The following is a 15451-nucleotide window of genomic DNA, read 5'->3' as shown; positions in this document are numbered from 1 at the left end:
GTTATAGTTTTTTGTTTGGAAATAACAAAGTTGAATTATTTAAGGATGGTAAAGTTGTTGGTTTTGGAATTTTATGTGGCAATTTATATAAGCTTGATTTATTTAATAATGGTCTCAATTTCTCTGTTAATTCTATTGTTGCTTCCAAACGCCCAAGAGTTAATGACAATTCCTCAATATTATGGCATAAACATTTGGGACATATTTCTAGGCACAGAATGGAAAGGTTAGTGAAGGATGGGACACTTCCTAATCTTGATTTCTCTGATCTGTTGACTTGTGTTGAATGTGTGAAAGGGAAGTTAACTGCCAAGGTAAGAAAGGATAAGTTAGCTAGGTGTGGAGATGTTTTGGAGTTAATCCACACTGACATATGTGGACCTTTTACACCAACTACTTTAGGTGGTTATAGATATTTTATTACCTTCATTGACGATTACTCTCATTATGGATATGTTGAGCTTATTCGTGAGAAGTCAAATTCTTTGGTTGCCTTTAAAGAGTTTAAGGTAAAGATGGAGCTTCAAAAGAATAAGAAAATAAAAGCTGTAAGGTCTGATAGAGGTGGTGAGTTTTATGATAGATATGATGAGACTGGAAGGAACCCAGGGCCTTTTGCTATTTATTTGCGTGAGTGTGGCATTGATGCGCAATATACGATGCTTGGTACACCTCAGCAAAATGGGATAGCTGAGAGAAGGAATAGAACTTTGTTAGATATGGTGCGGTCTATGTTGGCAAATTTTAATTTGCCAGATTATTTGTGGGGAGAGGCTTTAAGGATGGCAGCTTATATTTTGAATCAAGTTCCAAGTAAGTCCGTTCCTAAGACACCTTTTGAGTTGTGGTCAGGAAGAAAACCTAATTTGCACCATTTTCGAATATGGGGTTGCAAAGCTGAAGTAAGGATTTATAATCCCCAAATTAAGAAGTTGGATCCTAAAACCATTAGTGGATATTTTGTTGGCTATTGTATAGGATCTAGGGGTTCAAGATTCTTTTGTCCTTCTCACACCACCAGGATTGTGGAATCAGACAGGGCCATTTATTTTGAAGATGATTTTGGGTTTGGTGATAGTAATAGTCCAAGGGAATCTCAATTTAGAGAAGAAAGTGTTTTCATTCCCAGTATAGTTGTTCCTGATAGAGATATTGTTGATCCAGTAGTTGATGAACCAGTAGTTGGTCAGAATGAGCTCATTGTTGAAGAGCAGGATATTCCAGCTATTGCAGATGCTGATGTACCTTTGAGGAGGTCACAAAAGACTAGGAGATCAGCTATTCCTGATGACTATGAGGTTTATTTGCAGGAGCATGAGTTTGACATAAGTGATGATTCAGATCCAGTCACTTATGAGGAAGCCATAAGCAGTTCAAATTCAAATTTTTGGTTGGATGCAATGGAAGATGAAATGAAATCCATGGCATCAAATGGAGTTTGGGATTTGGTTGAGTTACCAGAGGGTAGCAAGCCTATTGGGGGCAAATGGGTCTTTAAGACTAAAAAGGACTCCAATGGTCAAGTGGAGAGGTATAAGGCTAGACTTGTAGCTAAAGGGTTTAGCCAGAAGGAAGGAATTAATTATACAGAGACTTTCTCTCCTGTATCCACAAAGGATTCTTTTAAAATCATTATGGCGATTGTGGCGCATTATGACCTGGAGTTGCATCAGATGGATGTCAGAACTGCCTTTCTGAATGGTGATTTATATGAGGATGTATATATGGTTCAACCAGTTGGTTTCCAACAAACGGGGAATGGTAATTTGGTTTGTAAGCTTAAGAAATCTATTTATGGTCTTAAGCAAGCTTCAAGACAATGGTATCTTAAGTTTGATGAGGTTGTCACCCAAAATGGCTTTAAGGAGAATGTTGTTGATAGATGCATATATATGAAGGTCAGTGGGAGCAGTTTTATATTTCTGGTGTTGTATGTTGATGACATACTTTTGGCTACTAATGACACTGACCTATTAGTTGAGACAAAGCAGATGTTGTGCAGCCATTTTGATATGAAAGATCTTGGTGAGGCTTCTTTTGTTTTGGGCATCAAGATTGTTCGAGATAGGACTAATTATGTAGTGCAATTGTCTCAGAGAGCTTATATTGATAGAATTCTTAAGAGATTTGATATGCATAATTGTTCTCCTGGAAGTGTACCGGTTACAAAAGGTGAAAAGTTTTCTAAAGATCAGTGTCCCAAGAATGATAAAGAAAGGATGGCAATAAAGAATGTTCGCTATTCTTCAGCAGTAGGTAGTTTGATGTATGCTCAAGTATGTACACGGCCTGATATAGCTTTTGCTGTGGGTGTGCTTGGTAGATTTATGAGCAATCCTGGTCCTATTCATTACCAAGCAGTTAAGAAGGTCTTTAGGTATCTTCAGGGTACTAAAGATCATATGTTGATATATCGTCGCACCAACTCTCTTGAAGTAGTGGGTTATAGTGATGCAGACTATAAAGGTTGTGTGAATAATAAGAAATCTACCACTGGTTATATATTTATCATGGCAGGAGGTGTTGTGTCTTGGCGAAGTGCCAAGTAGTCAGTAACAGCATCCTCGACTATGGAGGCAGAATATGTGGCGTGTTATGAGGCTACCCGTCATGCAGTTTGGCTACGGAATTTTATCCGTGATTTAGGAGTGGTTGACTCCATTGAGAGGCCTATTATGATGTATTGTGATAATACTGCAGCAGTGTCTTTCTCCAATAATTTAAAAGGTACTCCTGGTGCGAAGTACATTGATGTGAAATATTTTGTGGTAAAGGAGAAAGTTGAAGAGAGCCTCATTACTGTTGTTCACACGCCAACTTATAGCATGGTGGCAGATCCACTGACCAAAGCTTTACCGGTAGGCATATTTGAGGAGCATGTGTCCCATATGGGATTGTTAGGAAGTTGAGACTGCTGTGGGTCAGTGGGAGTTTGTTATGTTTTCTGTAGTAATATCCATGTTGAGTATTATTTATTTCTTTGAATATTTTAATACATTGATGTATGTGGATCATTATTTATTTATGAGATGATTTATTACACATATTATTGCTCCTTATATTTACAGGCCTGTTGAGACTATTAGTCTATGTATATGTGTATGTTGATCCACAGGTGCCATGGTGAATCCCTACTATCTAGTTTGGGTATATTGTTGTATCCTGTCGATACGCAATGTGCTTGAATGAAATGGTTTTGTGTGTTGGGGGATTGCACATGGTTAGGTAAATCTCTACTACCTAGACTGAGTTTATGGCATGCAAAGTACTCGGTTGAAATGGTATAATGTTTTGGGAGATTTACTGAGAGAATCTCTACTGCCTAGTCTAGTATATTGTTGTGCCCTGTCGGTATACTATATATTTGGATGAAATGGCATTATGGTTCGAGAGATTCTATAGTAAGTGAGTTTGGATTTTATATGATGATGATTATGCAGTCCAAGTGGGAGAATGTTGAATTAAATTAATATTTGTGGACTTGGCATAATCAATTACTCACTTACAGGGCCTATTTATGCCATTAATGGGACTGACTTATTTTATTATTTTGTAGTAGGGCCCTTGGTCACACACTCTCTATAAGACTCCAGTTGGCCCATTGGACTGGAGGACCAACTCTCTTTATAAGCCCATTGACTTATCCATATTTTTCCTAGTATAATTATATTATCAAATTATTATTATTTTATATGTGTCAAAATTAATGGATAAGTGTGACTTGCAGAGACTATAAAAGGTCTAAGGCAAGCAAACAAACATATGCCATACGGTATTTTGATATTAGGGTTTTCAGAAAGCTGAGAGTGGTTTGAGAGTAGTGTGTCCATAGGCACTACTTTACGTTGTTTCTATTTTACAAGATTAAAGATCTAATTTATCAATGGCTGCGTTTGGAGGTTAGTAATTTATGATCTATGGAATTTATTATATATATTTAGATCCATAAAATTTCTAACAGGAAATAGTATTTAGATTTTACTGAACATGATTGAATTGAGAAATAGACACTTGTAAATATTTACAGGTTATAATAGATAGCTTGGAAGGGAAGAAATTTGGGTCGTATGTTTTAGCATCATGATGTGGAGTCTGTTGATCATGTGGTCAATTTATCTCTACTTTAGTGGATATTGTGGACAATGAAGTTTTAATGGATATTGTGTACAATGAAGTTGGCACTAAAGGTGATTTTGAGGTTGTCTTTGTCTCAGCCGATGATGATGATGATGAGGAATCACTCAAAGGGTATTTTTCCAACATGCCATGGCTTGCAGGATTCTGATTCAGAGACATGAAATCAGTTGAATGAATTTTTCAAGGACTGTGGAATACCACACCTTGTGATCATTGGTGAAATGGGAAGTTTTGAGTGACAATGTATATGACATTATTAAGTATTATGGAGTTGAAGGATAGCCTTTTGCCACATAAAGGATAAAAGAATTACAGTACCGTGAAGAAGCAGCCAATAAAGAAAAGTCCTTGAGATGTCCTTGAGATCAATCTTGATCTCAGATTCAAGTGACTTTGTAATCTCATATGATGGAAACAATGTATATCAAATGCAACATTCTGTAATTAGAGAGTTTAATGTAGTTAAATCTCAAAAATTTCTTCAACTTATAAGAGCAAAAAAATAAAAAATAAAAGATAGAAAGCTTGACATCCTTCTAATGTGCATAAATAGGTACCAGTATCTGATCTTTGTGGGAAAGAATATTCTACTTTACTTCTCAGCTCATTGGTGTTCCCCATGCCGTGCCTTCATGCCTAAGCTTATCAAAACATATAATGACATCAATGCCAAAAAACGAATCATTCCAAGAGATCTTCATGTCAAGTGATCGTGATCGTGATCAATCCTCCTTCGATAAGAGGAAGAAAACCCTTCAAAAGAAATTCAAAATCAACTATATCCCTGCAGCTTATTGGACAGTTAACAGGTAAGCTGTGGATATCATAACCTAACGGAAAATACACAAAAGAACTAATGAGGTACCTTTATTGAAATTTTAATGATTAAAATGAGAAAACAAAATAGTTTAGGACTAACATAAAAATCACTTTTATAGTTTAGCGACCAACAATATTAATAAAAATCCTAAATTAATATATACTTATAGATAAACTTGATCAAGCGGTAAAAATCACCGTAAATACACCTAAACCCTAAATTTGACCGGGCTTGATTAAAATCTCTCTCCCCTTTTATTTAAAATATATTATAATCCCAATTAAAAAAAAAAAACTTAAAATACATAACTAATGCATGACGAAGAGGGAGATTTGAAAAGTTACTGAAATTGATTAATTGCCAAAGGCACTTGATATAAAAGTGTAAATTGTTCCAAGAAAAAAATACTATTGGCAAAGTTGCATCCTCTTATTTTTTGTTTTGCAAAATATTAAAGCTGCAATACTTACTGGTATTATAATTTAATTTTACATAACTTTTTGCCATTGTTCTAAAGATTTTCAAAGTTTTTTTATTTATTTTATAATCTTGTATGTTTATGATTATTCTTTAATTTTTTTTTTTTTAAATTTCTCATATCACTACATTTCTCTTACTATTCTCCTAGTCATTTTCAGTAATTCTAACATAAAATAAGTTTATTTTCTGAGAATAACTGAAATTATATATTTTAAGTACAATATCATTTTTTTTATTAGGTAATAGAGTACAAAATCATATTAATTATACATTCAGATAATATATTTAAAGCTAAATGTGTATACAGATAATATTCAAACATATTTAGTAATTTTATTTTAAAGAAAATTTGCATACCTCTGTCAAGTAGTAAAACGCTTTTTCACTTTAACGAGAGAGTAAAAATATAGTTTCTGAGAAAAAAAAAAATTAAGAAAACTGATAAAAAAAAAGAGTAAAGCTTCTTTTTCTTATTTCCTAAGAAAATGCTGGAGATGCTAAAGTATCATGGAGGATCCGAAGTCTTCGTCCATTGGCTTTCACAAGCTCTTTACCATGAAAATCTCTGGTAACGGAGAGAAAAAGAATTGTGGTTGCTGAAGATACATTGCTCACATGACCGAGACTACCACCCCCGACTATGTCTCTCTCCTCTCTTCTACAGAGAGAGACTTTCTTGTTCGCAACAACGGTGATCAGGTAAAAGTTTTCAACTTTGTTCTTTTTTTTATTATTTTTTATTATTATCTAGTTGCTTCAATTTTTTTCTGTTTATTTTGTAGGGAAAATATGGGTTATGGGTTTGTTGGAGTTGTATGAGAAAAGTGATGTTTTTTTCTCGTTTCTTTGGTTCTGAAAATGAAGTGCTTAAAAAATTGGGCTTTAATTTGGTTGTCTGATTTTTAAAAGATTTTGAAATGAAAAATGGAGGCTGAGGTTTATTGAAAGGAAAACGAAATCAAAGTAACACTTAGAGGTTGTATAGGCTGATTGATGGGATTGGCATTATATTTTTTAGGAATAGATTATTGATATAGTTCAGTAGAGAAGAGAAATGTTGTGGTATTATACTTCTTTCTATGTGCTTGCAATTTGTTTTAATGATTTCAACGGTGGAACTTTTAAACAAGATGTGAATTTAGGCTTAGCAAACTGATAAATAATATGCTGGATAGATTAATTGGGGCATGAAAATCCAAGTGATAATGAGCTCAGCTGTACCTGACAAGGCATCCGCAGTTTTTTCTTAATCGTAACTAACAATGAAAGCAATGGTCGTTACAGGAATTAGGATCACCAATACGGAAGCCCCTTTGTTTGTAGGGGGGTGGGGGGAGTGACATTGTAGGTTTCCACCAACATGATTGAGAATTGAGAAACGAATACTTGTTAAATTCTTAATTTACAGGTTAAGATAGACAGCTTGAAGGGGAAGAAGTTTGGCTTGTATTTTTCAGCATCATGGTGTCGACCATGTCGTCGTTTCACCCCAAACTTAGTTGAGGTGTACAATGAAGCTGCCTCAAAAGGTGATTTTGAGGTTGTCTTTGTTTCAGCTGATAAAGATGAGGAGTCATTTAATGGGTATTTCTCCAAAATGCCATGGCTTGCAGTTCCATTTTCTGATTCAGAGACACGTTATCAGTTAGATGTATTCTTCAGGGTTAGTGAAGTACCATACCTTATGATCATTGGTGAAAATGGGAAAGTCTTGACTGACAATGGAGTTGAAACTATTGGGAAGTATGGAGTTGAAGGATATCCTTTTACGGCAGAAAGAATAAGAGAACTAGAAGAAGCGGCTAAACGGGAACAGTCTTTGAGATCAATCTTGGTCTCACCTTTCTGTGACTTCATAATCTCACCTGATGGAAATAAGGTAATAATCTGTTGCATTGTGTTATTTGAGAGTTTTGTGTAGTTACATCCCAAATTTTTTCAACTTCTACATTGGACTAAAAAATATATTAACCTGATGAGTATTTTTCTTAATGTGCATAGGTACCTGTCTCTGAACTTGAAGGGAAAACAGTTGGTCTGTATTTCTCAGATTCTTCATATGAGTCATGCGTTGAATTCACGCCAAAACTAGTGGAGGTTTATGAGAAACTCAAAGCTAAGGGAGAGAGCTTTGAGATTGTATTGATTTCACTTGATGATGATGAAGAATCATTTGAGCGAGATTTTAAAAATGTGCCTTGGTTTGCTTTGCCATTCAAGGACAAGAACTGTGAAAAGCTTGTCCGTTATTTTGAGCTCTCAACCCTTCCAACTTTGGTTGTTATTGGCCCAGATGGTAAAACTATCCATACAAATGTTGCAGAAGCCGTTGAAGAGCATGGGGTTCTGGCATATCCATTCACCCCAGAGAAGTTCAAAGAGCTCCTTGAGATTGAGAAGGCAAAAGAGGAAGCTCAAACCCTTGAGTCATTATTGGTTCTTGGAGATCTAAATTTTGTCATTGGAAATGATGGGGCCAAGGTAAAATAAAAAATAAAATAAGCAACTCTCCAATGAATACTATCTTGCTTGAGTCTTGTTTTTTGTTAACCAAAATGTATATTGTCTTGGGATAGGTACCGGTATCTGAACTTGCTGGAAAGAACATTCTACTTCATCACACATCTCATTCTTGTTCGGCATGTCGTTCATTCCTGCCTAAGCTTATTAAAACCTACCATGACATAAAGGCAAAAGACAATGCATTTGAGGTGATCTTCATCTCAAGTGATCGTGATCAGTCTTCCTTTGATGAATTCTTTTCAAGCATGCCTTGGTTAGCCCTTCCTTTTGGTGATGAGAGGAAGAAAAACCTTAAAAAAAAATTCAAAATATTCACTCATCATAGCCATCAGCCCCTCTGGCCGGGCAGTGAGCAGGAAATTACGAGAGTTCATATTCTACTTTGGGTCTGATGCCTATCCATTCACAGAAGTGAAGTTTAAGCATTTGGATGAACAGTTCAGGGAAATGGTAAAGCAGTGGCCTAAGAAAGTCAAGCATAACTTGCATGCTGAACATGAGCTTTTGCTCACTCGTCGCAATGCATACAATTGTAATGGGTGTAAGGAGGTGGGATATACTTGGTCCTACTTGTGTAAGAATTGTGACTTTGATCTCCATCCGAATTGTGCCTTGAAGAACGATGAAGAAACAGACAATGATCCAACAGACACGCATGAATTTGTATGATGATGATGTGTGCCGTAGAGTTTAAGAAACTTGTAAATTATAAAATACATCTATGTGGCTTTATGAGCATGGTTTTCCAGTTATATGTCAAGTGCTTGTATCTATGTTTTCTATGTGAGTGGATGGTGGTAAGCACAATGTACTGGAGTTGTTGTGGATATAAAATACTGTGCTACTGCTGTGCATTTGAGGTTGAAATAAGAAGAAAATAGACTTCTTGTATCTTGTATAATTTTATACTTCTATTGCTATTTGCTCTTAAATATCTTACACTTCAAACAAGCCAATATAAACCATATAATAAAAATAAAAATTCACCGGAGGGAAATTGGTTTATTATACAACATTTGACTATTTTATCAAATTTTCTTCTTTCTTTTTCTTCCCATGTTTTATTCACTTTTAGGCAATTTGAAACCAAAGCTATGTTCTTAGTGAATTTAGAAGTAAAAGAAAGATTTTTTTCAATTTGGTTAGGGACGTAATTAGGGACGTAATTATAATGAAAAATCTAACATTAAACATAAGGCCGGAATATATTACACTTATTTTTGTTTTATTTTTATTTTTTAAATGTTGTGGACAATGAAATCAAAGTCCATAACCTTTGGCCAAATATCTGATTTTGACCCATATTGTATTCATTGAAAGAGTACGATGCCCAAAGAGTACGCGATGTAGTAATCTAAGAGCACGAGGGGTCTACTATATGCGTTGTCTCAGTTGACTCGGTATGCGGCTCATATCCACATTTATAAATCGTAAGTTTAGGATATCGAAGTAGAATGAAATTGTTATTAATATATGTTTTTAAGCTGATAAGGAAAGAAAAGTCTCTCGAGTGTTGCACATGTGCATCACGTGCTAATCTTCTCTAGTGTTGCACATGAGCTTATACTCTCTCGTCACTTCAAATATAGATGCTATAGGTGTGAAGACACCGGATATACTTGATCTTTCTACTGTAAAGAGGTGTGATTTTGATCTCCACCCAAAGAGTACGATCTGAAGAAGGATCAAGAAACATACAAATCCAAATTCCAAAGTCTAAAGCAAAAAAGCATTTGGAGGAACATGTGGAAGAAATAGCAAAAGGGTGACTGGTGAAAGTGAAGCATGAGTCCCACACCGAACATGATGAGCTTATAAACAACCTTGGTTGTAATTGTTTGTGAAGATAATGAAAGACTCAAGATAATGAATGATCGATTCCCCAAGGTACTTGAATTAGATCGGCCAAACGTGCTTGCCAAAGTAGGCATATCAATTCGAAGAGAAGGGATAAATATTCTTTTACTTTTTTATTTTAGATAAATATTTTAGCATATGAACTTTAATTCAAGTAGAGAAGACGCTGAAAGCAGAATTTAAAATGTAGAAAAAATATGAAAGAAAAACACAATTGGCAAAGATACTACCTGACTTAATTTTTCCTTTTGGAGAACATGAAAAATTTAATATTTATGGATAATTATAATTACTTTTATATGATTTTTACCAATGTTCTCAATTTTTTTTTTTATGACTATTTATCAATATTATTTAATTTCTTATATTACCACATTGTTACATTTCGATCAACTAATATAAAATAAATAAGTTAGTTTTTTTAGAATATTATAACATAGGAAAATTTGCTCTTCTGCAATCAAGCCACCCCATTGCCTTTCAACAACCAAAAAGAAGCTTCCTTTTTCTTATTCCCTAAGAAAAAAGCAAGAAATGAAGGACTACAAGTGCAAGACTCGAAATAATTGGCTTTCACAAGCTTTAAAGTCTAAACGACCGAAAAGCTCTTGAAAGGAGAGACAAAGAACTGTGGTTATCCCTGAGACGACGAAGACTAACATTGCTATGGTTATAAAGTGGTACTTAAGAAATGGAGCTTTAGAAAGAGATTCACTTTTGTTGAAGGGAATAAGAAAAAGAGCAACACTTGGAAAATTTGTTAGTTCTATAATTGGGGTGACTAGGAGTTGGATTGGTTGATTGATTGAATTTGGTTAATTTATATTTTTGAGTAAAAGATTATTGATATGGTTCAGTACAAAAGAGAACTTTCCTGGGATTATCCTTCTTTTCACAATTAATTTGTTTTACTCATTTCAAAGGTTGAGATTTCAAGAAACATGTGAAACTAGGTTTAGTGTAGGAATTATGGTAATGAGTACAGAAGGAAGCCCTTTTGTTTAGGAAAACGAAAATAGTATTTTAGATTTTTCTCGTCATGGTTGAAATGAGAAATATATACTTGTAAATATACATGTTAAATAGATTGCTTGGAGGGGAAGAAATTGGTGATGTAGTTTTTTAGCATCATGGTGTGGAGTTTGTGGACAGTGTTGTCAATTTACCCCTATTCTAGACTGTGTACAATGAAGTTGCCTCAAAAGGTGATTTTGAGGTTGTCTTTTTCTCAGCTAATGATGATGAGGAATCATTCAATGGGTATTTTGTCCAAAATGCCGTCCCATTTTCTGATTCAGAGATACAAAAATTGATTGAATGAATTGTTCGAGGCCTATGGATTACCACAGTTTGTGATCGTTGGTGAAAATGGGAAAGTCCTGAGTGACAATGGATATGACATTATCTAAATATTACGGAGTTGAAGGCTCTCTTTTACCACAGAAAGGATAAAAGAACTAAAAGATCAAGAAGAAGTAGTTGATAGGGAACAGTCCTTGAGATCAATCTTGGTCTCAGGTTCAAGTGTCTATGTAATCTCATCTAGTGGAAACAAGGTAATTTTCTGTTGCATTAGGCAATATGAGGTTTTTGTATGGTTAAAATTGAAAATTTTCTCAAAACTTATTAAACCAAAGAATAATAAAACCTATACATACTTTGGAACTAAATTTATGCATAAATAGGCACCAGTATCTGAAGTTGTGTGGGAAAGAACATTCTGCTATATTTCTTTACTCATTGGTGTTCCTCATGCCTTGCCTTCCTGCCTAAGCTTATCAAAACATATCACAGCATCAAGGCTAACGCCTAAGTATTCATAGTGATCTTCAACTCTAGTGATCATGATCAGTCATCCTTCGATAAATTCTTTTAAAAAATGCCTTGGTCAGAGCTTCCTTTTGTCGGGATGAGAGGAAGAAGAACATTCAAAAGAAATTCAAAACCAAATACATTCATGCAGCCATAGCCATTGCTTCCTCTGGCCTGACAGTGAACGAAGGAAGCTGTGGAGATCATAATCATTCGCGTAGCAGATGCTTGTCCATTCATAAAAGAGAATTTGGTGGAACAATTGGAGGAAATGGCAAAAGGGGTGACCTGAGAAAGTGAAGCATGAGTCCCACATTGAACTTGAGCTTGTACTTACTCGCCGCATATGAATATGAATGTGTGATGGTTGTGAGGATATTGGATATACTTGGTCTTTCTACTGTGAAAAGTTTGAGTTTGATCTCCACACAATATGTGCTCTGAAGAAGGATGAAGGAATAAACAATGATCCGGAGGCAAAGCAGGGATCCATCTGTAATGGTGATGTGTGCCGTAGAGTTCATGAAACTCAGAAATATACAATATATCTATATGGTTCTATGATCATGGTTTTTATTTATCTTTTAAGTGATTTGAATTAAGTTTTCTAGAGTTGTGGTGTGGTTTGAAATTGTGATTGTGTTTCTCATTCAAGATTTTGTGGTTTGTGCTATATATGACGTTGAGGTTGAAACAAGAGACAGTTGTGTTTCTCTATTTTGTATACATTGCTAAGTTTTGAGGTTTATTGTGTTTGGCACGGAAGAAAACAGAGAAGAGAAAATAGAGAAGAGAAACTAGAGAGGAGTAACAAAGAAGTTTTCTAATTCTGTTATTAACCACTAACTGATATTGTTTACACTGTTATTTATACTAACATAATACAAAGAACTTTACTACAATACAGCCAGTCACATTTTAGTTTTGTTACAACTAAAACATAACAGCAATCATACTCTGCCACATGTCTAAAACAATATAAAAATCCGACAATCCCCCTCAAATTGAAGTTTGTCAATTGAAAAACAAACTATAGTTTGCTAAAAAAAAAAATTTCTCAAATGATAGTATAGTTTCTTCAAACAATCATTATAACAACCTAACTCAAAACATTTGTGATTTTGAGCCTTGAACGCAGGTAAAGAAACCTTGAGGTTCTTACTGCTTTTGTAAACAATCTGCTACTTGTTCTTCTGTGGGAACATATCTAATCTCCATAAATTTCTCCAAGACTTTATCTCGGACAAAATGCAAGTCTAGCTCAATAGCTTTGTCCTTTGATGTAATACTAGATTACATGCCAAGGCTACAGCACTCAAACTGTCTATCCAAATGATTGGAGCTAAAAACTGTAGCTTCAACTCAGAAGCTAGATTTCTCAACCAACATAATTCTGCAGTAACATGAGCAATAGATCGATACTCTGCTTCTGTACTGGATCTGGCCACAACAGCTTGCTTCTTTGAGCACCAAGAAATAAGATTTGAACCCAGAAAAATTGAATAGCCACTAGTTGACCTCCTGTCATCTCTATCACTGGCCCAATCCGAATCTTCAAAGGCATAAACACATAATTTTGTTGAAGCTTGTATCTTCAAACCATGACAAATTGTACCATTCAAATATCTTAACAATCTTTTGCAACTTTCCCAATGTATTATTGTTGGTGCTCTAACAAATTGACTCAACTTTTTTACTGCAAAGGAGATGTCTGGTCGAGTTATGATGAGGTATTGTAGAGCACCAACAGTACTTCTGTAAAGCTTAGGATTGGCTAAAATATCACCATGCTTTAGAGATAATGGTTTGTTAGCCATCATAGAGGATGGAAAACTCTTGGCACCCTCCATCTTTGTCTTTTTGAGCAGGTCTTTTATGTATTTGGACTGGGTCAATAGCATACTGTTATGACTTCTTAATACTTCAATGCCCAAAAAGAAATTAATTTGCCTAAGTCTTTTAGAGAAAATGAACATTTAAACTAGCATTGAGCTATTGTATGGCCTCTAAACTTGGTCCAGTCACTATAACATCATCCACATAGACAAGGACAAAAAGATATTCTTTTTGTGTCTTCAAACAAAGAAAGAGGAATCAGCTACCGAATTAACAAATCCTTTTTGTAGTAACACTCCTTTCAACTTGTCAAACCAAGCTTTTGGAGCTTGTTTTAAATCATACAAAGCTTTGTGCAACTTACAGACATGGAAAGGTGCTTCTTTGCTTTCATAGCCTTGAGGCTGAGACATATAAACCAACTCTTGCAAATCTCCATTTAGAAAGGCATTATTAAAACCTAACTGCTTCACAGGCCAATTAAGAGAAACAGAAAGACTCAAAACTAACCTTATTATTGCTGGTTTAACTACAAAACTAAAGGTCGTGAAAATCCTTGACTACCAGACGAGCTTTATATCTTTGTATCAAGCCATCTGCATTTTTCTTTACTCGAAAAACCCACTTATGACCAACAACATTCATGTGAGGTGAGTATGGTACAAAGGCCAGGTGCCATCACCATGGATGTTTTAAAGCTTCTTGAACACTTGTAAGTTCAGAATCAGTACTATCATTAAAAACTTGACTTTAAGCAGTAACCAGATACATAGGTTTGAAGATACCACTTTTTGATCGTGTTTGCATTGGATGATTTAAGCAGCCTTTTTGAGTTGCTCGTGTCATGGTGTTAGCGATTGGAGGAAACATCTTGTTTGTTTCAGCTTCAAGTTGTAAATCCAAGGGAACAACTTGACAATCTATTTGAGTGTTTGAACTGTTGACAATCTGCATATTGGAAACATTATTAGGATTGGTAAAGACATCTGGAGAGTTAGAAACACTAGGGAACTGTTGAGCTGACTGAGGACTAGTGGAGCTCAAAGAGATAGTGACACCATTATTTTGAGTAGTTTGAGCAGTAGGACTTGTCAAAATATTGTCATTGTTATGAGTAGTATAACCAATAGGACTTAGAAAAGTAGTTTCAGTAGGCTCTAAATCAGATTAAGATTGTCCAACAGAAGTAGCAGCAGGTGTTGATGCAACTGAAACATAGTAAAACAAGTGGAGCATGAGAATAATCAGCTGCATCATTTTTATTGATAGGTTTAGACGAGAAGAAACCATGTTGAAAGGGAAACTCAGTTTTATTAAAATTAACACTCCTTGAAATATAAACACTTCCACATCTGTCCAAACATTTATAGCCCTTGTGACTATCACTGTTACCAAGGAAAATAGACTTCGAAGTATTATAAGCTCTGAGTAGTGGAAAACATGCACAACCAAACACCTTAAGAAATCCATAATCTGGTACTTTATTAAACAACACCTGATATGGACTTTTGTAATCCAAAACCCAAGTAGGTAATCTGTTAATAAGATATATGGCTGTACTAAAAGCTTCCCAACAAGATGTCAAAGGCATATGAGCTTGAGAAAGTAAACACAAGCCTACCTCAACGATGTGTTTGTGCTTTCTTTTAGCTTTTCCATTTTGCTGATGTGTATGAGGATATGAGTGTTTAAACTGAATTCCAAGACTTTGCAAGTAAGGTAGAAAGCTTCTATATTCTCCTCCACAATCAGAAAATAAGTATTTTAGCTTTGCATTGAACATTCTTTCAGTCATAACTTAAAACTGTTTGAAAGCCCTAAAAGCTTCAGATTTCAATTTCAAAGGATACACCCAAGTAAATCTTGAGAAATCATCAACAAAATGTATATAATATCGAAAGCCTTCTTTTGATAATGTGGGAGCTGGTCCCTAAATATCAGTATGAACCAATTCAAGTGGAAACTTGGCCCGAGTATCAGATTAAG

At 35.0% G+C, this 15451-nt stretch overlaps 1 protein-coding gene across 1 annotated transcript; it reads left to right on the top strand.

Annotated features, from left to right (window-relative positions):
* Nucleotides 1–5880: 5880 nt before the first annotated feature.
* LOC125418346 (probable nucleoredoxin 1) lies at nucleotides 5881–8851 on the top strand. Its single transcript, XM_048466887.2, is given in 5 exon segments — nucleotides 5881–6136; nucleotides 6846–7316; nucleotides 7439–7918; nucleotides 8014–8270; nucleotides 8272–8851. Coding segments are annotated over 5 exon segments (1650 nt in total). The 5' UTR covers nucleotides 5881–6052; the 3' UTR covers nucleotides 8630–8851.
* The last annotated feature ends 6600 nt before the right edge of the window (nucleotides 8852–15451 follow it).

Source organism: Ziziphus jujuba, chromosome 12, assembly GCF_031755915.1.
Source record: "Ziziphus jujuba cultivar Dongzao chromosome 12, ASM3175591v1".
Classification (NCBI taxonomy): Eukaryota; Viridiplantae; Streptophyta; class Magnoliopsida; order Rosales; family Rhamnaceae; genus Ziziphus; species Ziziphus jujuba.
Note: the sequence above shows the minus strand (reverse complement) of the source record. Positions and strands in the feature narration are given on the sequence as shown.